The 24,461-nt window shown below is 53.6% G+C and overlaps 1 protein-coding gene across 3 annotated transcripts in view; it reads left to right on the top strand.

Moving 5' to 3' along the window:
* The window catches only part of FGFRL1 (fibroblast growth factor receptor like 1), a 125,803-nt gene that overhangs the window by 35,283 nt on the left and 66,059 nt on the right, over window positions 1–24,461 (top strand). For 2 of the 3 annotated variants that reach the window (XM_044448166.1, XM_044448167.1), the window contains exon 3: window positions 18,026–18,298. In XM_044448166.1, the coding sequence (XP_044304101.1) occupies window positions 18,026–18,298 (273 nt within the window). Of the gene's footprint in view, window positions 1–6,507; window positions 6,960–18,025; window positions 18,299–24,461 lie in introns of those variants that run through there. The other variant, XM_044448168.1, reaches the window with a different exon arrangement.

Here is a 24,461-nt window from a genome sequence, read left to right as displayed (position 1 = left end):
AAATTGTAACCAAATTGTAGGCAACTGAGTTTCAAAACAGAGCAGCAGCTTCTCTTGGTTGGTTGGTTTCGTTCTGCCTTCCTTTATCCTCGGAGAGCTGGTTCACTTGAGAGGGAAAGTGCCGAATGAGAACTGGCAGCCCAGCTAGAACCGCTGGCTGGGATTGATGGGAGTTGGCATCCAAGACATCTGGAAGGCACCAGCTTGGGCGAGAGGGTGGGAGTCAAGGGCTGGGGAGAGCAGAGGCTTGGGGGCGCTGTGCTGAGGACCCAGAGCTGGGGGCCAGGGTGGATCAGGCCCACACCCACACCGCTCTCCCGCACATCCGGACGGGACACAAGCCGCAAGCAGCCCCAGGTCTGCCACGCTGGAGCAGAGGCGGTCAAGCCGGGTGGGAGGTGCCCCGGCCAGCAGAGCCGGCTGGAGGCAGCGGTGCCTTGGCCCACGGACTTAATCCGTTCCGGGACTCTGGTCGTGGCCCAAATTGGTCGTGAGCCGAGTCAAATTTCCCCATAAGGTTCAGAGTAAATAAGGTTAATCCGTTCTGCAACTACTTTTTTTTAATCACAAAAAATTGAAGTGGGCACGCTGCGGGAGGAGGCGCAATCACGATCGCCACCCGATGCGGAGTTCGCAACCCGAAGCAAAATGTTTCAGAAATTTCTGTTCGCGACCCGATTTGGTTGTGAACTGAGGCGTCCGTGAGCTGAGGTACCTCTGTACCTTTCAAAGACTAATTAAGCAATGGCAAGTGCCCCCCCCCCCACAACCTCAGTCGGAGCCGAGAGACAATCACACTCTTGTGCCGCGCTTTTTAAGGTTGCGCCCCAACCTGGAATCCTGAGAAAGGCAGTGGCGCCAACACGTTGGCGGGGTGCCTGCTTGGACGGTCGGAGGGAAGCCCGCCTGGGGTGCCGTCCCTCGCCGGGGGGCCTCAGGAGATGCAGCTCCCCTTCCTCCGGGTTCCGCGCGGTCGCAGGCCCTGCCTTCAAGGGCGACCCCTCCCCGGACTCGGATTGAATTGGCGGGGCGGGGCTGGCCGTCTGCACTGGAGGGGCCCTTGGCTTGGCCATAACGCCCCACCCCGGGTCCCGATCCGGGGGCTGGCGTTGCCCCAACTGGTGCTGCTTAGGAAGAGGGGGCTAGCTCTGTGCGAGATGATCGGGCGAGGCCTTGGGGGGGGCGTGTGGGGTGGCCGACGCTGCTGAGCCGGCGGGGAGGGCCAGCGGTGGCGCAGTGGTTCTGGGGTTGCGGCGCTCACCGGCTCTGGGCCCAGGCACCAGGCGGGGAGAGCCACGGCTCCTGTGGCGCTGCGTGCTGCATCCGGGCCAGTGCATTCCAAGTGCAGCCCCACGCTCCGCCGCTCTCTCCCCCTGCTTCCAGCGTGGGGGCTGCTGCATTGTCCGGGCTGACAAAGGCAGACGGGGAAGTAAAGGCCCGGCTTTGGGACCGGCGGCACAGGCCTGCAAGGATTCCGGCACCTCGGGGCAGTTCCTTCAGGAGAAGAGGCTTCAGATGCCGGTGACACGGACCTTTTGCTGCTGGATAAGTTGCGGGAAACATTTGAATGTGCACCGAGTGTGCATTCATGGAGTTTGTTTGGAGAGCAGGGTTCGGTGCCAAAGAGAAGTAACTTTAAACAAGAGCACCGTGCTGCTGAGACACTGCTCAGGCTGTCTGGATTTACGAGAAGCCCTGACAAGTTAAACAGAGGCTTAGATTAACCGTGAATGGGGCCTGTGTTGGAAATATCAGTCTGGGGAGACCGTAAAGAAAGTTAAATCAACACAAAGGTCACCTGACTAATGAGAAAAGAATTCAGGCATGAGGGCTGCGGCCGCTGCCGCCACCACTGCCATCCCACCGAGCAGAAACAGGCCAGGAAAATGAAGCCCGGAAACGGGCAGAGGGAGCTCTGCCTCCGGGCGCCCCTTGCAGCCCGGAGGCGTGGCGGAAGCGATCCCCGTCAGCCGCAGAAATGTGGGATGGGCCCTCCTGCACAAGCCTGGGTTCTGCACAATTCCTCCGGCGCTTCTGCCCTTCCGCTAATCAGACCTCTCTGCACACTTGGGCTTCACTTAAATGGGGACGAGGAAACTTTTCGCTATAAGAGCGCATTCTTTGGGGGGGTTGTTAGGGGTGGGGGGATCAGGGCACCCCTTCTCTGTCTGTCCTTCCATCCTTCCTTCTCCTGCTCTACTTTCCCCTGACATTAGCCAGAGACCTAAACTAGGGAGGGCAGAAAGGAGGTGCAGAAAGTTTGATGATATTGCAGCTCCCCAGAAGCCAGTTCTGCAATTTTGGTGGCTCAAACGACCAGGCTGCCAGGATTGCGGGCATGGCTGTCAGCAGGCCCTCTGGCTTGCATGTGAGTTTCTTCCCGGAGCAGGTTGGTGTGTCGCTTGGATGTGTTTGGGGTGCCACACACTCAGAGGCCAACTGAGTGATAAGCCACCACAGTGATATGCGTGTGTGCTCCACAGATGCCAATGTTTGCCCCCGCCCAGCGACCCGGTGGCAGGACTGACACATCTCCCCCTCCTTCCGGGACTTACAGGTAGTTGGCAATCATTTTTAGAGATTATTTCTGTGCATGCAACATATATATGGCCGTATCTCCCAGCCTAAACTACTCGGGGCCTATCAAACCTGCTTTTAAAGGGGACCCAGTGTCCTGGCAGCTGGTGTCTTGCAATAGCTAAGCATCTCATCAGGTTTATCTTGCAAACTGTCCAAGGTTTTGGTGAAGAATTTATTAACTGAAGGCGAGTTCAACTGTGTGGCCAGTCAGATGCTGGAGAAATCCAAGAACCAAATTCCTGATGAAGTATTCTGGCTTAAGGAGTGGTTCCTACCAGGTCCAGCACTTGCTTCTGCCTTCCCCCTCCTGCCAGCCTGCATCCTTGCGTCCTTGGCAAGACTTAGAGCCATGCAGGAACAGGGGCTGAGCACTTAAAAGCCACTTGTGCTTTTTCATAACAAAGGAGCCTCAGATGAGCCCAGCTCAAAAGTGAATGCATATTTTCCAAATAATCTTACCCATGAGTTCCCTTTAACATGAGTATGATATTCATTTAAATTGATTCTGGGAGATAAATGTCTCATTTTAGCATCCACCTGGACAAATCAGGGGATGAACAAGCCCAGAAATTACTGAATCAAACCATAAATGTGCATGAAGCAAGTTCAAAGACATAACGGTTTGTTCTGCGAGAAGAAAGCAATCTGGGCATCAGTAAATTTCTGAAAACTCACCTTCCTTAGCCCAAAATAAAAAGATAGAAGATCTGAAAGAAGGTTTTCTTGGGATATCGATACAGAAATGCTTACTTGTACCATAATTAAAAGCTCGTGAAATTCTTACCTGGGCTCAGTAGCACTGATTTTCTGACTAGATGTACATAGGAATGCAATGCATGTCTATAACTCTGTGCTGTGCACATTTCAGGGCTTGGAATAAATCATGAGGTTTTGGCTCCTTCACTTCTTCACTGCGAAAATGATGACTCTGCCCAACACTTATCTTTAGGTGGCACCTCTGTGCATTTCTCCCAGAGCATGTAGCTGAGCTTTGCAGACAGGTGTGCCTGGGCGCGCAGAAAGCTCGCTTTCACCTGTGGCTCAGATAGTCTAGGAAAAGGGGCTTGGTTGTTTCCTTGCATGCCCGGCATGGCGACTTGGGTGGGCCGGCGGTGCTGGAGAAGGGCTTCAGCACCGCCGGGTGGGCCACCGGGCCGGGCTTCTGGGCAGGCCTTGCATCGTGCTGTTCTGAGGAGGGAAGGGCTGGGTCGGGTGGTCGTGGCCGCCCCTGGTTCAGTGGCGAGCTGGGTCAGCCCTCCGGGAGCGCCCCAAGCGCACCACTCATGGGGCCCCGAGGCGGGAGGGAGGGAGGGGCTCTGTGGAGCGCCCCAGGACCCTGTGGCCTGAGCCTCCTCCCTTGCCTCTCTCCGGGGGCGCCTCTTGGGCCTGGGCTTCCGGCCAGGCTGCCGGGGGGAGCTTCGCGGAGCAGGGCCAGACTCGCCGCCCCGCTGTGCCGCCTCCCCTCCTGCCCGGGCTCCCAGAGGGGGCCTTGCGCTGCGCACCAGGCCTGCCCCAGAGTGAAACAGCGCAACGAAGTGACAGGTGCGCCGGCCTTCCCCTGTGAGTCCCCGTGCCGCTCGCGGTGCCTGCTGCGGCCAGATGCAGCAGTGCGCCTGCCCACGGGGGCTCGGTGAACTGCAGAGCGTTTCCCGGGAGCAAAGGAGAGAGCAGAGCCTTTTGGGTTTTCCTGTGTGAGGGAGCCGGTGTTTCTGCAAGGGCTTTTGGGTGTCTGGCTTTGTGTGAATTAGGCAGATGCCTCTGTGTGTGATAGGAGGTTTTGCAAAAAAAGTTTCAGCTGCCTCCTGAAGGGATATTATCCCCAACCATCATACGGGGAGAGATGGGTTGCAGATGTGTGCAGTCTTTTCCATTCCTTTTCCCAGAAAATCCAGTCCTGCCTCCTGCTTATGAAATATGGATAGTTTGGAAATTTGTTCTGAGCTGCTGCTCTGGCGGCTTCAGAAGCAAGCGATCCTGGATGCCAAAGGGAAATTTGGAAATTTGTTCTGAGCTGCTGCTTTTTGGGATGGCTCTGCAAAGGTTGTGCCTGACTTTAATCGTTAGCGTGGCTGTTGACGGCTGTGCGGATCTCTTCTTCTACGCGCGCTCTTTGAGTGCCTGGATTCCCCGTGGAGTGTGGACCAGAAGGAGCGCTTCTGAGTGGCCATTTTGCCTTCTCCCGGCAATTTTTGTGCTGCAGTTTTAGATGCCTGCACTGTGGGTGTCTGATTTCAGGCTGCCCAGGGCCAGGGTTGGGGCTGACTCTCCCTGCCCCAGCTCCTGGGCGTGCCCGCGTGGTGTTGCCCCTGCTTACGAGCCCCCTGCCCTATCTGTCGGGCTGGGGACTGTTGAGGCTGTCTGTGGGGAAAGGGCCTGACAGGAATTGCATCCGGAACGGCTCCGGGCGCCATGGCAGCTCTCTGGCCCTGTGTGGCCGTGCAGGTAGCTTTGGGTCTGTGCCTTAACGAGGCCGCTGGGCCCCGTCTTCCACACGCTTCCATTCAGGCCGCTTCACAATACGCTGTTCTGCCGGCGATTCTCGCGCGATTAGGAACCGGCAGCAGCAGATGATTAAGCAGCACTTAATAAAAGATGAGGCAGGCACAATCGGTTAGCAGTTATCAAAAATAGAGGTGGAGCAGTATTTGCATGTGCGTCTGAATACTGAAAAATAGTGGCTTGGATCCTCTGTTTCACAGAAGTGGCATCCCTCTTCCCGACAGAGCTGGAGTTTATTCTTCGCACCATTCTCAGTTTCCCGTGTGGCTTGGAGTCTGAACCAGAAATGTCTTTGCTCGTGGCTGTTAATCACATACCGTGGCTGTTAATCACAGGCCGCGTTCTTTCTCTCTTCCTACGTATGGAACTATGTGCATTTTATCAGAGTCATTACCTCTTGGAAAAGGCATGTTGACACGTCTATCTGGCTCGAATTGGTCCTCACAGACCTGGGCTGGAAAGGGGCGGATTTCCTTTAGCTTCCTTCACCGATGGAATGTTCCTCGCCGTTTGTGTATCCCGTTATCCGGGGGGAACGAGACATGCACCAAACAGCCAGAGCTTTATCCAGTTCAGAGAAAGGAACGTGGTGGCTGATCCACAGGCTGGCTTGCGGGGTGGCTCCCGCCTCCCCCTCCCCTGTGTGTGAGAGGAGCAAAGACCCCGGTTTTACCCGGCACTCCGGTTAGTTTCACGTCTAGTTAAGTAAAAATAAGCCAAGCTTGGATCAGACTGTAGTTTATGACCCTAGCTTGTTTTGTAACCAGAGTTTAACCTAACCTAAGCTATTGAAGTGAAAATTTTGGAGACCCAGAAAAGTGGGGGCACAAATATTCTTTAATTTTTTCCCCTGTGCCTTAGTGATACTTGGGAAAATTTGGGAAATGAGTGTCCCTTCTCCTCCCATCCTTTTTCCTGTTTTTACCCAGGACCTCATGTCTCCTTGGCTGCCTCCCAAATTCAGGTGTAATGGGAACTCCTCCGTGCAGTCTAAAACTGGAAGGGGGCACTCCCAAACTCCTCCTGCGGCATGTGCCGGCCGAAGAGAGTAGGGAGGAGCACGTGAGCTTGAGGCTAAGTGCCTTTTGCAGAAGCTGTGCTAAACCGCCGCTCGATTCCGCTGGAGCGGCCAGCACATGGCATTCTGTGAGGGGCATGTGGGAAGGGGGCCTGCAGCATGTTGAACAGCTCCCTTTTAAGTGCGGGTGAGCGTCATGTGCCAGGACAACGCAAACACGGTGGCCGGATCCTGGCCGCCTCTGGAAGCTCTGCGGTTCCGAAGATTTGGAGGTGCTGGCGTTAGGGCATTGCCAGTCCCTTTCCCGTCTCCTGACCCTGCACCCCCTTGATTTGCTGGGAAGGAGGAAGTCCCACGTCTGCTGGCGCATGCATGCATGCATGTCTGTGTGCTCACAGGTCCGTGATGCCAGATGGAACTTGTTGCACAAGCCCTCACTCTGTGACACCTCTGCTGATGCGGATCATTCTGTGCCCCACGGTTGGCCAGTGAATCACCAGGTGTGGCCTTCCTGGAATCCGTCCTGTGTGTCTCTCCTTGTTCGCCATACGGCAACATAAAGGAAACTCGCTCCAGCCTGCGGAAGGGAGCGCCACGTAGAGCACCTCGTCTCAAGAGCTCAGCGCTCCTTGGAGGTGGTTGCCCTGCGTGGCCCATGTGCGCAGCCCCTGAATTGCTGGCATTCCTGCGGCCTCCCTGGACCCTGCTTAATCTCAGCCAGCCTCCAAAGGCTCCCAGTGAGTTCCTGAGCCTCGTCCTCTCTTGTGCCTGATAACTTCGTCATTGCTTGGATTCCAGCAAGTCTACTTTGCATAGTTTAGCTATCAAGCAAACCATAGCAAGATAAAGGCCATGGCTCAGAGTGAGTATCAGCACTAATTTAGATGTCAGGGATACATAATGTGCTTTCTTGGGAAGGATGGAAATGTAAATACGTCCAAGCTGTCTCTTAGATAGAGTGAGGAGTTCCGGGACAGCACGCCAGAGAAGCTGCCAGCTTGTAAAACATCAGGGCTGTTTGGCCCCCCACAAGCTGAACTTACTGCGTTATCTTTTAAAATTAGAAACTTGTTTAGAAAGTGCTGCAGAAGATTAGCCGATATTTTGGAGGACTGGCTGCAGACTGGAGGACAAATAGGACCGAAGGATGTGGGCGGGAGGGTAATCCAAGGGAGGCGAAGCAGGAGCCGCAGGCCTTCCGAGGAGCTGCCGGCTCACTGCCACTTGTCTCCGGGCTTCCACAAACGGCACAAGCTGTGAGCCTGTGCAAAGGGGCCACCCTTGGAGTGGGGGGTGGGCTTCTCGGGACGTGCAGTGGCTGGAGAAGCAGATGGACTCCGGTGTGCTTGGACCGTAGCTGCAGCCGCTGGTTGTCCGGTCGGTGTTCATAGCATGCCTTGCGGTGTTTCGTGATAGAGGAGAATCTGTTGGCCGTTCTTCCGTGTGGAAGTGGTAATTTGTTATATGGCCTCCTGTTGCAATGGGGAAAATAGCACCCTTTTGGGCTCCAGAGTCTCCTTACATTCCGTTTCAGAAATCCTGCTGCTCGTTAAACACAGAATATTAGCACACCGCTGCCAAGCCGCTATAAAATGGTAGAACTAGCCTGGAGCTCTGTTTTAGCTGCGAGAAAGCCTTCTGCAGTGTAAAAAAATGAATTGACATTTCTCTTGTGGACAGAAACTCATGCTGGACCAGGATGTGAAAGACACGGTTCAAGTCAGAGCCCAGCGTAGGAATGGAGCCGAACTCTCTGCCGGCGGTCTTGTAAGCGGCTCCTTTCTTGGACTGAGTAGCCGCTTCACGTGCTCACCCCGTTGCAGGCCTCCTTTCCCTGAGGCTGTCCCAGTGTCCACACGTGTGTCTGTGTGTGTGTGTGGGGGGGATGAATTAAGCGGCCTCGCAGGAAGGCCCGGTCGTGCGGTTGTGCAGCCTGACTGGCACCGTCCATCCTGACCCAGGCCAAGGTAGAATGGCGGAAGGGAAACCTTGGTGTAATGGAGACGAGCCCCTGGGTGGGCAATACGGAATGCCCCGCTTCGTTTTTCCATCCTCATCCTGTTTATTCACAAGTCAACGCTGTATTTATCAGTAATATCAAATACTTGCAAACATAAATGGTAGGCCGGTGTAATTTTTCGGCTTCAGTCAATACTCCCAATAACACAGGTGACTCTGAAGCTGGAGAAGTGGCAAGATCTGGTGGCCAGCCAGATTCTAGCAAAGGTTTCCGTTGGTTATGTTACCATGCAGCTGTAGCTGGAAATTGGTGTTCAGCCTGCAAATCAGAGCACGGCCAAAAAAATAAAATAAAAAATAAAATAAATCTGTGCTGACAGGCCGATGCAAAGCAACCATCATCCTCTTTGCCCAGGAGGGCCTGCCGCAGTCGACATGGGTCCTGCACGACAGAAATGCGAAGACGAGAGGGAGAGAGCTGGGAGACACAAGCAACACAGCAGCGAATGGCTCGGGTGTTTTTCCCATAGTAATGAGCAGAAATGTGCAGACTTAATGTGCACCAGAGAAACCCAACCTCCCTTTCCTTGTTTCCTACTCTTTGAAGATAATGCATTTTGTATTCTCTGCAAATTCTCTGCAATTTGAATCAATAAAACCCAGCATCCTGATAAAGGGAGCCCGTCCCATCAGGTAACTGGAGCAGCTAATTCTGCATGAGCCATTGTGGCCGCTCCGATTATGTTCTCCAAAGACTGACTCTCTTGTCTGAAAACAGGCCCGTATCTCTGCCGAGAGTCAGGGACACTCGATAGGACTCGCGCCCGGCTCCGCCTCGCCCTTCCCAGGGAATTGGGTTTTATTGTAACGAGCAACAGGAATAGAGGTCCTTTTGTCTGGCGGCTGGGTCCATCCTCTGAAACGGATCCGGACCGGGCTTGATTACCACTGGGCAAGCAAAGGACTGATAACTCACGCTGTACATGAGGCGAATCCTTTTTAAGCGTCCAATTTGTAACTCTGGCTTTTTTAAAGCAACCTTATCAGTGCGCGCTCTGAGGCACACAGGTGGTTGGAAAGAGGAATTGTGGAACCCTCCCAGAAGACACGAAGGACCAAGTGCCGCCGTCTGTGGGCCTTCTGGGGATTGTGTTGTGGGCGTGCTCGCTGCCCCGCACGGGTGGCCTCGTTGCCTCAGGCCTGCGTGAAGACTGGACGGACTTCCTCAGGGGAGTGTCCCACGCAGGCGCTCCATCGAAGTCCGTGGGGGTGTGATGCTGAGGAAGGCCGCTGAAGAGAATGAGATCATGGCCGGGAAACAGGCCTTTTGGCTAGTGGTCTCCGAAGCAGCAGGGCAAGAGACTTGGGAAGGCGCCAGGGTTCAGGTTAGGGGAGTGGCATTGCGAGTCAGAGAGCAAAGTGGGGTGGTTGGGGGCAAGGGCGGGGGTGGAAGGGAAGGGACTCTGGGTCGGCGCCCTGATGCGTAGAGCTTCAGCCCGTGGGACACTTCCTCTCTGCCCCCTTGTAGGGAACACAAGACCAGGGTCACACACGCAATGGCGTGTGCCACAAGTGACACACAAGAAGGAGACGGTTGGAAGCAAGCCGGTCACAAAAATTCCAGCATGACGGCACGGGGCGATGCGACGGGGCGGAAGACGAGCCGTGCCGTGCGCTGCAGCGGTTGCGCTGGGAGTCTGTGGGGAACGTGGGGGCCGAGCCAGTCCCGGTAGCCCCAGTGGGACGGGGCTTGGAGCGCATCCCGTGTGTGCTTAGGAGAAGCAAGTCGCCCAACTCCTGGCGTTCCCCAGCCGATGCTGCCAGCTGGGGAATGCTGGGAACTGGATGCTTTGTTCTGTCTACACATGCCTGGGATTGCCGATGAGGCAACCAAGGCCTTGGAGCACCGGGAAGGCACATGGAGGTCTCTCTGCAGCCTATATCTGCCCTCAGCAAAGATACGGCTTTTGTGATAGGAGAAAAATGCATCCCACTGTCAGATATTTTTACTTTGGGCAGCCTAACTACTGGGTTAGGTAACTGTGGAGAGACTGTGTGTGGTCAGAAGACAGTGGACTTCTCCAGGCCTGGGGAAGCGAGCCAAAGAAGCAGCAGCCAAGGAAAGAAAGCAGAGCAATCCATCTCTGGATGGAATCCCTCGTGCATGCTTTTTTTTGGTGGGGCGGGGGGGGGGGGAGGAAAGGATCATCTTATTTGTTTGCAATCTGAGGGAAATTTGTGTGTTTCACCTAGTCAGTCTACTCTGCCTGTCCCATGTTTTGGATTTGCCCACCATTTAAACTCCCAGGGAACTAAAACAGGACTGAATCTCCGATTTTACTGAGCTGATGGGGGAAGTTGGGGCTTGGTTGCCTCCTTTGCCTTGTTCTGTGCCCGTGCGAAGCAGTGTCCTCGAGCTGCTTGGCAGAATCACGCCAGGTGGGGAGGGTAAAGCAGGGGCCCGGGCAGGACTGAGAAGGCAGGCGAGATGGCATGAGCAGGTGTCTGCCGGATGAGCAAACTCTTCTGCGATTAGAGGTAGGAGCAGCTCAGCCCAGCCGGGCTGGTCAGCGGGCGTCTCGCTGCAAGGAGAGCCACATGCGTTGCCCTGGCAAGCGCAAGGCCAGGCCCTCGTTTTCCTGCCTCAGACGCTCCTCTGGCTTGGTATGTGTGTGGCCTTCTCTTGGTAATTAACCGTAGGCGCTACTTTCCTTTTCTAATTTGTAGGAAGTGGCTCATGACATCTGTTTGGGCCCTGAGGCTATTCTTGAAAACCTTTAGCTGTTTCCAGTTTTTTTCCCTTCCTTTCTTTCATTCAGAGGAGCACTGGAAAGGTGCAGAGCAACTGGCAGCGTGATTCATAGCTTTAGGGGGGAAACCCTTTGCAGATTAGAAAGAAACTGCTAAAAATACAGAGACTAAAAGCTTTTATTAGGGTGGAATAGACTTGGAGGTGAATGCATCTGCTGCTTAAAGAGGCTTTATGCAGAAACCCTCAGGGAAGGGCCCCGTGAGTGCCTTTTGCTACTCGGTATTTAGATGAATAACCACTCGGTATTTAGATGAATAACTGGAAAGCTTTCCAACGGAGTTGCGGGAGTTGCGGGCTTGCCAGCGCAGTCCACTTGGACCTTCCGGTGCTTTTTTGAAACAGGCGGAACCTGCCCCGAACCCCTTCCGGTCAGTGGCTCCCGGGGAAGAGCTTTGCAGCGGATTGTATTCCGATGCTCATGCTCATGTTTCTGTTACCCCAAACTCTGTTGCTTTATCTTGAACCCATGGATTTTTTAGGAGGGGATGGAACAACCCTGTAGATTTCTTAGAAGAACTTTTCAGAGTAGGATCGCTGCTCCCGTGGGGGTGGGGAGGAGGCAGTAACCTTTCCTTTCCTTTTCCAAACACCTGTGTGGGTTGCCATTTTCCCCAGGTGAGCCCAGGTGCCTGTCCTATCCCTGAGGGGGGTTCCAGTCGGCACTGGGGAGGCTGCACGGAGTCTTAGCCACACGCGGACCTGTGACCGGCGAGAACGCCGACAGCACCCGAGCAGCCCTCCGTTCGGCACACCGGTCGACTTCCCTTGGGGGCGGCCTTCCTCTTGGTTGCCGACATGGTGCTGCTTGGCATTCCTGCCATGCACTTTCTCTTGGGCACCCTTGCGGCAGAGGCAAAAGTTGGCAGACCCCCAGCTTGTCTTAGATGACCACTGGCTGAGGACAGTTTTGACTGTGCTGTCGCCTGCCCCCTCTGCTGCGCTAGTTCTGTCGTAGCATTTAAGTCCCGTGCTTCTAAAACTTAGGCAGCTAGTGGACTGCTCTCGCCACCCCCGTCGTCGGTGCCTCTGCTAGCCAGTGCCGTGCCCCTCTGTTGCAGGACTGGGACCAGTGCCGGGCGGCAGGGAATCCGAGTGGAGTGTCTGTGCTTCGGCCTTGCGGAAGTCCCAAGGTGGTGCAGCAGCGTTGGAACGTGCAGGCAGCCATGCTGCTCTGGTCTGCTCTGCTCTGCCCTGACCGGCCCTTTCTAGCACGTTCTGGTTCTGCCTCTGCCAGGAGCACGTGTCTTGCCTGCAGCTCTTCCTTGCCCATTCGGGACATTGCCACAGTGACCTATTTTGCACTTCAGTGGGAACCATGTGTGGCTGTCGATTTCAGCAGGATTAGGAGGAGGAAGGAACTTGGGGTGGGGGTGGCACAGGGGGTCCGAAGAAGGCTAATGCGGCATTTCCACGAGCTTTGGTTCTGCTGCACTACTAACGGCGAACAAATCTATTTTTAAACACCCCAAAGGAGGCATTCCCAAACATAATGGTCCAAGGGGGACTGAACATGCTCAGTGGACACCAGGAGCTGTGGAAGATGGGACGCCAGTTGGGAAAGGAAGTCAGAAAGCAAGTGCAATGTGCAGGAGAAACGGATGGCATCTCCGAGAAGGCACTGGCAGAAGCAGACGGTGGTGTTTGTGTTCTGAACCGTGGCCGGTAGAATGGTTAGTGGAAGAGCAGCTGACCCGTCCAAGAGGCGAAGAGGTGCGTCAGGAAAGGCTGTTAGCAGAATTTAGCATCTTGTCCATGAGCCGTTCTTGAAGATGCGTGGCTGGGTCCTGAACGGGGATGGAGTGGCGCATGGGCTGCCGGATGCCTTCCACGTTTCATTTCGCGTCTGTCCTCTTCCGATGCCAAACAGTAGGCTTGCAAGGCCCCAGCGTGGCTGCCCGGTCCAGCCCCCGGCTCGGGGCCTGGCCCCAGGCTAAAGCACCCGAGGGGAACTGGGGGCTGAAGCATGAAGAATGAGTTGGGTTGGGCGAGCGGACAGAGAGCAGCGGCTTTGTGCGCAGGAATCCAGAATAAACAGATTGGCCGAGGGTGCACTTGGGCGTGCTGAAGGGAGGCCCTGCTTTGATCTTCTCGGCACTGTGCTTTGCCTAGTTCAGCAGTGAGGGAAGGCGGCACCGCGCAGACAGCTTCTGCTTGCCGAGAAGTGCCCTGCAGAAAGATCCGCGTGTGCGGCAGAACCTGCCTTTGGTGCCTCTTGGGCTGCACCCGCAGGGGATGCCCCCAGCGCAGCCAGGGGTTAGGCCACGGCGTTTTGCTCGGAAGGGAGCCACGGAGCGTGGATGGCCCTTGCTCTGAAGGGCGACGACATTTCAGAACAGCGTTCAACACTACTTCTAGTGTCCACCAGTAAAGTGGACATTTCAGGTTTAAGGGCCAGGCTACATGTTACCCTGAACATACGGTTTGAATGATGAGAAGGAAAACAAGGCGGGGACAGTTTTGAACCCCACCTTGTCTTCCTTTACACCTTTCCCTCCTGGAAACCCACAGAGTGAGGGGTGGAAGCTCGCGCGGCATTTTACGTACTGACAGTCCAGTCCTGGACAAAGTTCCAGTTACCTGAACAGACACCGCTCCACCTGTGACACTTCCCAGACACCAGGAGAATTCCAGTGCACTTTCAGGTGCTTCGGACCAGTCTGGGGAGAGCCCAATGAGTAAAGCCAAAAGTTGCATATGATCGCGGAAAGGGGATCTAGGGTTTACTCCACTCGTGATAATTCACGTCGGGGATTCTCATTGCAGATGCAAGTTCAGACTGCCTTATGTACTGACCTGCCCTAATGAATTTTTCTGTGAGTGCATTCAGTAGCGCAAGCTGAGCTTCAAGCTCATGCTAAGCATTCCAGATGCATTTCGAGCTTTTTGCTGCAAACTTCCTGTGCCTCCTTAGGAGAGAGCTCTGGGGACTTTGCATTACTAGACTGTGAGGTAACCGAGCTACGCTAAATGGTATTCCAGTTTGCGTCGATCTTCCAATTCATCAGGTAGCTGTGTTCCACTATATTTTCTGCCAGTGCAGTGACATAATGAAATTATATCTTGGGCTGATGGCTGGAGAACTCCAGGAAACTCTGCTGCTTCTCAGATATCCGCAGAACATTTGGTCTGCCCATTCCAAGCATTGCAGGCTTTCTCATTCTGTCCGTGCCGCATCAGAGCCGCCAGCATCGCTTTGCAAATACCGTGGATCGACAGAGGGATGGACGAGTGGCCCTTGATCACATCCAGCCTGAACTTGCCCCGAAAGCAGTAATGGCAAAGCTGAAGTTGTCGCGCTTTGAGAGAAGAGAAGGCCCAGTTCCCTGAAGAAGACGGTCCTGCTAAGGACAGGCAAAAGCAGAAAAAGAAGAGGAAAGTCAGCTATGAGATGCACCGGCTCCTGGAAGGCCGCCACGGCCTCGAGCGTGCAAGAGTGAAAAAGGACGGGGGATTTTGGAAAGCCTCCATTCGCAGGGCTGCCATAAATCAGAGATGATGGGATGGCATGTAATGGTAACAAGAAACAGCACTGATGCTTCTGGACCCCAAACGTGAATGAATACCATTTTTAAATCAAATGAGCCTTGTGTATATCATACCCTGTTTTCTAAATTTTTGCAAAAATGTTATTAAAATAATATACATACTATCATTGAAAAGATAATTATAGACATAAGTAAGCTACTCTCTACCAGGTAGGGTGATAGGTACAATTTTGATATAAAATTTATAAGCAGCACTAGCATTCAGGATATTGCTGGGGTTATAGCTTTATTGACTCATAAATCCTGGGATTCTAACGGTTAGATTTTTTAATACTCTCATTTTTAGGATATTTCTGAAGCATAAATGGGAACCTGCATTCAAGCTGAGCTTTGCTCAGTTATTTAATCTGTGACTCAAATCATTCTACCCTGGTGCATAGAAAATGCTATTCCAGCACAGAAAGCCCTTCCGACAATGTGTTTCCCAGGCTTTCCCGATGCCGTTGTGTCTTAAAATCCGTTTTTATTCTGAGACATCCAGACGAAATGGGCCTTCTCAGGGGCCCAAACGGGGGAAGTGAAGCGAGCCGGGAAGGGCAACCGAATGTAGTTGGAGTGCCCTCAGGGTGGCCGGTGGAACCTGCTCCGTGGCATCTGAGGAAAGAGGGGCGGTAGCGGTGAGAGCCAAAATGAAGATGGCTCAGCTGTTGCCCGAGGCAGGTGTCGGACCTCTTTCTCGCCTTTTAAAATAAGCAACAGGATGGGGATTCCAGTTGCTTGTCGTTCGAAGCAAGGGGAATAAATCAGCACATTTGTCTAAGTATTTGCCAGCCGGAGCATTTAAACAAGTGGAATTACCATGAAAGCTGCACTCCGTGTATTTGAGGCGGTGCACACATGCTGATGCACACACTTGCCAGGATCCTTCCCCGGGCACGCGGCGCAGCCTGTGGTTTTCCTGCGCATGAATGGCGTCGCACAAAGGTATTCTGACTTCTCTTTGAGGTCCTGAGGGCACGAAAGGGCCAGGTTGCAGATGTGATGGCGCCTTAATGTTCACACACGTCCACATATTACTTTCACGGAGTTTGGAATCGCCCCTCAACTTGATGGGTTCTGCAGATGATTCCCCATGAGAACCAGAAGAAGAATATGTGCCAAGAGACATACAGTATGCGCTTTGCAAGGTACGTAAGAATTGCGTATTGCAGGGGATAGGAAACAGGGAAGTGTGCAAAATCAAGGCGTCGCAAACAGCTCGGCGGACTTGTGCGGTTCCGGAGAACCAGCCGCAAGGTGCCAGCCATTCCTTTCTGGGCAGGAGCTGGGATGCTGCTGGGATGCTGCCACACCAGGGTCCACATCTGAGGTGACAACTGACCCCAAAGAGTTACACACACAAATGCCGGCCAGCCCAGCCGTCTAGGTAGGCGCGGTGCTTTCCCCCAGAACAAGAAACGCTCTTTCAGCATCTGGGGAGGGGAAGCGTGCTAACTCTCCCCCCCTTGCTGCCGCGTTTATGAGCGTCCTGCGTCTGAGGGGCACTCCGCAAGATCTGGGGCGTCCCGTGAGTGCGCGTGCGTGCGTGCGAGCGTGCGCGAGCGAGCGAGAGATGGGGAGGTAACAGTAGCAGAGCCTGGGCTTTAGTTTCGTCCCATTTCGAGCGAACAGGGAGGATGAGGTGCGCCACATCCAAGTTAATGGGGTCAAAATGACCCCACCATTGTGAAATTTCTTCTCTAAACAATTCAGTGCTATTTGCGGCACTTAAACATGAAGCCATTCAGGGCCTTTTTCATCTTGCCTCCAAGAGCTTTGGAGGAAAAACTGCGGGAACCAGGAATCTGTGACTTTGGGGCGGCCGTCCTAAACAGTTCCAGGGGCCTTCCTTGTCTGTTTGTACCCCTGTAATATAAACAGTCGTCCGCTAGCATCGTGTTTTGCTAACCTGGAGTGGGTGGAAAATGCAACTTGCTTTCCATCGGGATCTGTCGCGCCAACGATCTGGATTACGAAGGCACTCTTCTGCCATCCCTGAAACGCATTTCCAATTCGAATTTGTTGGAATCAGGCTGAAGTCAAGTTTCTCTCAGGCAGCTGCGGTAAAAGGTGAACTTGTTTTGCTAGATTATGGGTCCTCTCCCGAGCTTTTAAGGTGGACCCAACTTGATTCCCGTAAATCGTCCAGGGATACGTTGATGGAGGATCAGCGGCTGCGTCAGGGGTCCCGTTCCTCCAGCCCTCCCTGCTGATATCTCAAGTGTTCGAGAGATTTCAGACTAGACTGGGCGCTGCAAGGAGACACGGCTCACGGCACAATGGCTGCCTCTCAATCCAGCATTAGACCGGGCTCCTTGTTAGAGGAAATTCGAAGATTGAGCTAAGCGTGTCTTCCTGGGACCACGTCGCTGCTTAGTACGGATGAGGAAAATAACTTCCTTGAACGCTCTTACACACCGGATGTTCTGCACAAGCAGTGTGGGCATGCTAACAGCAAAGCTTAGGGCTACTTCCCTTCTTCCCCATGGGCTGGTTTCTCATGGGGGAGGGGGTGGCAGCACCACCCCTTGAATTTGCAGGGTCTCCCCTGCGCATGCTTGTGCAGCCCCTTATCAGGAAGGTGAGCCACGGCTGATCCTGAACCAGAGTGAAACGCTTCATTCATTAGCAGAAAAGAAGTGCAGGTCACTGTACTGGGGGGGTGTAGACTGTAACCCCCCCACCGCAAGGATATCCTGTGTCCTTCTGAGCGAAATGAATTCGCTCCCCAGCGATTCTGCATCATCTCGAGCCGTTCTGTGCACTTTAATAAGATTTCCGTGGTTTGTTTAAAAATGCCCATCTGGTCACTATTAAAGGGAATTGCTCTACATGCAAACATTCTTCAAGGAGAATACACTGTTTTAACTGCCTGTGCTGTTACTAATTTTGGTTTCAAGTTTTGTTATGTTTCAAGCAGTTGGTAGTTTGGGGCTGGGAAGCCACCTGCTCCCTGTGATATTTGAGGAGGAGGTCGGGAAGGAGAAACCCCTTTCCCAGTTGTGCTGCGCCTGCGCTTGATGCATCGGTGCCGATGGGCATCTCTGACTCTCGAGGGCTTTCCTCTCGCAAGAAGGTGGCTGGAGCTTGTGAGTGGGATCGTTGGGGTTTGGCCGGCCATGTCGCCCTCCTCCCAGGCCTTCTGCTGGAGCCGGAAGGGAAGTGAGGCAAAGGGGCTGGCCTGCCGTTCGGGGAAGGGCGCAGCTGCCACCCTCCACACTGGCCCCGTCTTGCTTGCCAGGTGAAGCTACCCATGCTGCATGCGCCTGTCCTTCTCAGGTTGAACCAGAGCACCCGTTACAGTCCAGAACCTCGACTCCCCCAGTTTAGCCCCGTGGGTCCCTGGCAGGGAGTGGCTGGACTTAGGTCCTCCTGATTCATAGTGAAGTAGCACCTTTTTTGACTGACGGACAGCCCGCTGAGTGGGGTGGTGTCACGTGGTGTCCTGCAACAGCAGGGGGTCGGACTCGATGTCCTTCACGGCCCCTTCCCACTCCACAATTCCATGATTCTTTGGTCCAGGGTTTGGACCTGAGGGCCTTCATGGCTGCATTCAACTCTACTATTCGATGATTCTACGAACTTTCTGCCACCAGGTTAAATAAGCAACTCCCTCTTTCCTTTTGCTTCCAGGGCCTCCCAGAGTTGCTGACAAAGTGATCCACCGGCAATGCGTACGACTGGGACGGACGATCAAGCTCCTTTGCCCCGTGGAAGGCGACCCCCCGCCTCTCACCATGTGGACGAAGGATGGGCGGACCATCCACAGCGGGTGGACGAGGTTCCGCGTCCTGCAGCAGGGGCTGAGGATCAAGGAAGTGGAGAGTGAGGACGCAGGATCGTACGTCTGCAAGGCCACCAACGGCTTTGGGAGCACGAATGTGAACTATACCCTCATCGTGATGGGTGAGTAGGGAGAATGCGCTGCGTCCCCTGAGGCAGGAGCTCTTTCTCGGAGGGCTGGAAAGCCACTCTGTAAATCATCTACCAGCCTCCAGTAAAACTCGACTGTCCCGGTGTTTCAGGAAGGCCAAGGCTGCGTCGAGCGCTGCGCATCTCGGCATTGCAGCCAGCAGCTTCAAGATAAGATTAGCCGGTGCTGGTGCCAAAGGTGAGGGATAAGCCGGAGTGCCGCAGTAATCGCTCGCGTGCAGCTCCCAGCAAGCTCCACACAGGAAAAGGGGGCGATAAGGAGGGGTCGCTGGGCCTTTGTGGTGTCTGCCAGAATGCCGTGTTCCCAAAACAAGCCCTGCTCTGGGGATGTTTCAGAAGGACCTGGTGTCACCGGGGACTGGGTGGGCTTCCAGAGGCAGTCCCCAAACAAGTCCCAGGCCTGGAACGTGGCCTTTTTCTGTCGTGGCTTGAAAATGGGGCTGCGGGGGAAGCATGAGCTTTGGGGGGTCGAGAGTGTGCTGATGCAAAGAGCACAGCTTCATGGCTGATGCCAGGAAGCCAGCATCTCGGGCGAGGATGCTGAGGTTCGTCCTGGGCGATGAGTCCCATTCGTTTCATTGAGTCTACTCTACACGGGACTGACCTTGGATCCGGCCCTGAGTGTTTGTTTAAAGCAGTGTACTTTGACAGAGGAGAAGCAACATTAGAACGTTGCAGGGCCTACTCCCAACCCCAAATTACCTTCGCACACATGCTTGCGTTTCTTCAGTCTTACCCTAATAGCAAAACCCCAGCCCTTGTGGGCCTTTTTCTGTCCTTCCTAACTTTTGCAAAACATCTTTCCCTATTCTCTGATCCTCACCTGACTTCCTTCTGGGAAACAAATTCTTAGCTCTTTGCTGAACTCATCTCTCTGGGCAGGACAAAATGATTAGTCCTGCAAATCTACAACAGAGAGAGAGATAAGTATTTTCTTTATTTCATTTAGAATGTTTCTTGAATGCTTCAGGGCAGAAGCTCTCCCAAGGCCACACGCGGTAATAAAGCACATAATAAACTGGCATGGTCTTAAAAAGCTATAAAAACGCAGTAAAAATGGCAAGAAACCATAAAGACCGCAACAGCTGACTGGATTTCCTGGGCCACTGCTTGCATCAAGCCTCTCCGGCAAAGCCAACGGGAGCTGTGCTCCGGAAACATCCGGAGGATCATGGGGTGCCAGGGAGTAGAGCCGGAAAGGGTCAGAGGGCCGTTGGCGGGTAGACTTTGGTTTGTGCTTAACTCAGGGCTGTTCTGAGCACCTGTGAGTTTCTCTGGGAAATCGTCTAGTGAGGGCAATGGGTGGTAGTGATGGGGATGCTTGGCCAAGGTGTGGCAAACCTGCAGGCTGCGTGGGACCGCGGACTCAGTTCTGCGTAGCCAGCAGCACCCTTTGGCGAGCCCGAGGCCATGGCAGGCTGAGCCTGGCTCTCTGGACTGCCCCCCTGGGCACGGCCCCCATTTTGGGTGTGCGGAAGGGATGGGGAGGCAGAGAAAGTGTCAAGCGATCCTGCAAAGCTGTGGGCGTCGCTCACCATTGGCCCCGGCTTCCCATGGTCTGTTCTGGTTCCATCCACCACCCGTGGCAACTGTGATCCGCTTTTCCTGTCGGTCGCTGGCATTTCATGGGAAAAGGTTTTCTACTCTTGGTGTGCCCTATAGACCAGCTAGCGCAGTCTCTCTTGAGGCACATCAGAACATCCCAAACTTTTCACCAGTTTGGAATCAGCAGGGAACATGGTAGCTTGGCATTGCTTTAATGTACTGTATTTATTACCAGCGCTACAATTTATACTATGTTATTATAACAATCTTTACATTTGTTTGGAATCATTTCTGCTTTTTGGGCAATCTTGCTTGGGTCTTTGTTATTTTTCCAGTTTGGTTTACCCTGCTTATTGATATGCTGCTGTTTTCTCGTACGCCATGCAGAACGAGCTCACATTAACTTTTCCAAACCCATGACAGAGGGGGAAACACAATTGGTTGCAAAACAGTACAGTACGTGGAAGTCGGTAAGAAAATTCAGGAAGTGTGAGATCAACTCAACATTACGGTGAACTAGTCTGGACATCAGCACACAACCAAACCAGAATTAACAAGCCCCAGAACAGAGCAAAGTGAGTTTGCAGTGTGGGTCTCTGGTCGCACCGCACTCTGAGTGCTGTTCCCAGGGACTCTGGCTTCCTTGCAGGGTGCTCTCGCCCAGGGCTGGCTCCCTTCTCCGACCCGGGTCCGCAGGCGTGTTCGCCATCAGTTCGGGATGAGATTCTGGCTGCTCGCTCCGTGCTGTTCAGCTTGTCGGCAGCAACAGGGAGTCTGCGTAGGGCTGATGGATTAAGGTTTTGGTAAATGTGTGGAAGGTGATTTTCCTCAGTCTAAAGCTAAGGTAAAATATCTTACGGTCTATTATATATGTGTCTATTCAGAAATAAGGCCCACTGATTGCAGCGGGGCCGACTCCCAGGGAAGCGTGGTCTTCCCTGATGCCCCAGGAGCGGCGTTTCTTGTGCCCGCCCAGTGCTCACTCGGGCACGACTGTTCCCACGATTGCCTCAGGCATGCGCTTCACCCTTGCCTCTCTCCCTTTGAACTCTGCTTGGGCACTCTGTGTGTGCACAGAGGGTGACTGCCCCGGCTCTTTCAAAGGCTCCAGCTTGTCTTCAGGCTTTACGTGCCCAAGCAACGCACAGGGCTAATTGGAAGCACTCTTTCTGGAGAGCCCTCAGTATCCCTTGGGGGGTTTGCCTGGTTTTGGGCACCCTGGAACCCAGTCCGATCAGGGTGGAAGGAGGGCAGTGCCTTTGGACTTCAGCGCACTGGGCAACACATACCCGGCACATGGTGATGACAGGTATCTAACGGATGGGTCACACCACACAGCCTCCTCTGGCATTCATTCTCCTGCCTCCGCTGTGAGCCTCAAGACGGAAGACCCATGTGCCTGCGGGCTCCTGCCTTGCTGCTGCCCCCGCCAGCCCCAAATACACGGCGGAGTGCCCGCGCATGGAACGGTTGCACGGCTGGGGCGGAAAGCGTGATCTCTTCTCCCAGCTGATCTTAATGGGTTTTGTGGTTTACCACAAGATCGACGATGCTGGTTACAGTGGAGAGACAGAGCACATCTTTAATCGGAAGTAGCATTCCAGGGATTAAGTGCTAGAATTCCTTGTCCTATAGAATTATCTGTAGTCTGGGAAAACCAATTTTCCTTGCATTTTGCACAGCTTGTATGGAAGCTGATCCTGTGAAGTCCTTTTACCGGGCTTAATTCCCCTTTAAAAATACATTGCTAGTCATTCAGCAAGCAAATAGCAGCATCGAAAGTACTCTGAAGCTGTAAGATGTAGCTGTTGCATCTCTTTGCAAGATGAGGAGCTTGTGCTCATCATATGTGTGTGCAAAAGTGCGCAGCCTTTTCCTGCAGGAACGGTGAAGAGTCGCCTCTTCCTGCCCGCGCGCAGAGTGTTGCTGGGTGCTGCTTCTGCCTGGAGCTTGCAGGTGCTTCTGAGGCATTGTGCAGGTGCCGAGATGTGAAAGGCCCCTGGGCAGCCCTTAGTCCTGGGGACAGAACATGGGGTGGACAGGTCACAGGGTGCTTCTCACCCCACAGAATAAAATATCCCGGGAAATTCCTCATGGAGCAAAGGGAATGGGAGCCACCCTGGTGTCCAGGAGCAGTCTCGTCGATCCCTATTGCTCTAAGAAAGTGCCCCTGTGTGTTTTGCCCAGTGGGTTGTGGGGCTGCCCCACACTCTTGCGCCTGGAGCAGCCAGCTCAGTTGATAGTGCTTGCGAAAAGTGCCCAGAAGGAACAAGCGAGCATGTGACGTCCCCTTTCATCCCCGCGGGACGGCTGTCCATGGGCAGCTCCACACAGGTGAGGCAAGGTCTGGGCGCCCAGGTGCTTGCCTGGAAAGGGGGCAGTTTCTGGGCGACACTCGCGGTGCAAAGAGAGGACTGGGGCAGTCGGAACAGGAGCGTGTTACCGATGCATTTGTGCTGTCGATCACGGAAGGTCTGGGCCGCTTCTTGCTGAAGGAAATCTCAGTCGTGGAACGGGTTAAGTTAACTTTCATTGTCTGTTCCAGTGTTGAAGCAGTTCCCTCTCGCTTGCTCTCTCTCTTTTTTTTTCTTTCACCAGATTTCCCCTTTGTGTTTTATTAGCTTCATTGGATTTTCTACCATGCTCAGCTGTAGTGTTTCTCCACACCGCTCGAGCGGCCAACACAAAGCCCTCCGTTTCAAACGGATCCCCTCTCCCGCTCCCTTTCCCCACGCCCCGCGAAGTTGTAACAGAGGAGTTAAGTTCAGGAGGCAATAACACCTGTTCACAATTTGAAGGAAATGAATTTTTTCCATGGCAGCAAGCATGAAATTCATACAGATTACGAATTATACAGCTCCGTCCCGCGGCTGACAAATGCGAACCAGAATGGCTGCCAGTGTGGACTTGATCCCTTGAAGACATATGGAGAAGTTTGACCCACAATCCTTTGCAGCTGCTTCGGCGCACAGGGCCGCCACATCCACCCGCGCATCAGCCCTGCGTATCTGGGCAATTCTGTTTATTCTTAGCTTTAGGCCGAAGGAGAGCAGTGCAGCGTGGCAACCGGTCCTGATGCTCCATGGATACTCGAGCTGGTTCACGAAATGGCTTCCTTTCCATTGGGTGATGGGAACAGAACCAGCGTCAAGCTAAACGTCTTTCCAACGCACGCGTTTCTCTTGTTCGGATGTGTTCTCTTGTTCTCTTGATTCCGGCTGCGGGTTTTTCTCAGAGGCATTTGGTGCTATTACAGCTTTCTCGTAAAAGAGCAAGGGAGTTTTTAAGAGAGGCACAGGGAAAGGGAAGTTGCAATATGCATTTAGGAAGAGGGCGAAGGGGCAGCTGAATGCTTCATTTAATTTGGTGAGAGGTTAAGCCAAGGCTTCACTGGAGAGTTTTTCTTCCTCTGTTCAATCCGTGCAGCACTCTGTGAGGGTGACTGGCCCGAAGTCGTGCAGTGGCCTTCATGGACCTGTGGGAACTAGAATCTGAATCTTTGGAGGCCCAGTCCGACCCTCAAACCTTTCTGCAGGCTCTGCATTGAAATAGGAAGGCAGAAAGATGGGAGAGCTTAAAAGGTCTGAACCAGTTTAGGGTGGGTATGATGGGAAGCCACTCTGGGTGCACAGGGCTCCGCGCCTGGTGCTTCAGGCCTTTGGACCGCAGGGGACTGCTGCTGATGGAGTCCTGCAGGCCTCTTGCCTCATCTCATGGCCTTCCCTGAAGCGGCTGGGGGACGTCTTTCAGGGGCCTGAGCTGAGCTGCTGTCCGAAGGCAGAGGGGCACACGGCTCTGTCTTTCGCGCCCATCTGCTCGTCGCACAGAGGGTGCCCAGCCCTTGAGCAGGAGCCTCATCCTTGCCTTGGGATGAATGACTTGACCGAATCCAGACAAGGGGCAGGTATTGTGTGTTGGGAAATGCTGTTCTGAATGGCGGCTTACGACTGGTGCTCGACAGGGTTGCGCTTCCTGGAAGGACCAGGTGTGCATTTGATCGTAGTCCTGGATTTTGAGCCAACTGGGGAGGTTCAGACTCCAGAGTCTTTTACCGGGATGAGCTGGCTCTGGGAAGGACAGATCATGCTTTGGTTGTCCACGCTCTAATGGATTGCAGCCAGAACTGCTGAAAACTCTCTGTGCTGCACTGCCTTTAAAATTCCAAAAGTTCAGAAAGTGCAGATTAAGTACTGATTGGTGCCATGTAACTCTGCTTCTGTTTGCAATAGCTGCAGCGGGTGCGAGTCTGATAAAGTCCCAGTATTGATGGATCTTCATTGTCCTCAGTTTCTGGCTTTGCATGATTAAGAGGCTGGCCTGTTCCCATCTCAACCTGTCTGCATTCTGAGATCGGTATGGGAGGCCTTGTTTGAATACCCACCTGTCAAAACAGAATGGAGAGCATGAGGACCGGGTCATTACCGGACTTTACACAGGTTCTAAATGCTTCTTCATTTTTCTTGGCCTACAATTGAATGGTTTAATCTAGTTTGAACTGTTAATTTTGATTTTTAAAAATTGCCCCATTGCTGTTTGAATCATGATTGCATTTTGTGGTTTTAAATATTGTACACTGTCTTGGATAGATTCT

Source organism: Varanus komodoensis, unplaced genomic scaffold (assembly GCF_004798865.1).
Source record: "Varanus komodoensis strain SLA01 unplaced genomic scaffold, ASM479886v1 scaffold54, whole genome shotgun sequence".
Classification (NCBI taxonomy): Eukaryota; Metazoa; Chordata; class Lepidosauria; order Squamata; family Varanidae; genus Varanus; species Varanus komodoensis.
The sequence above is the reverse complement of the archived record's forward strand: the minus strand, read 5'-3'. Positions and strand labels throughout refer to the sequence as shown.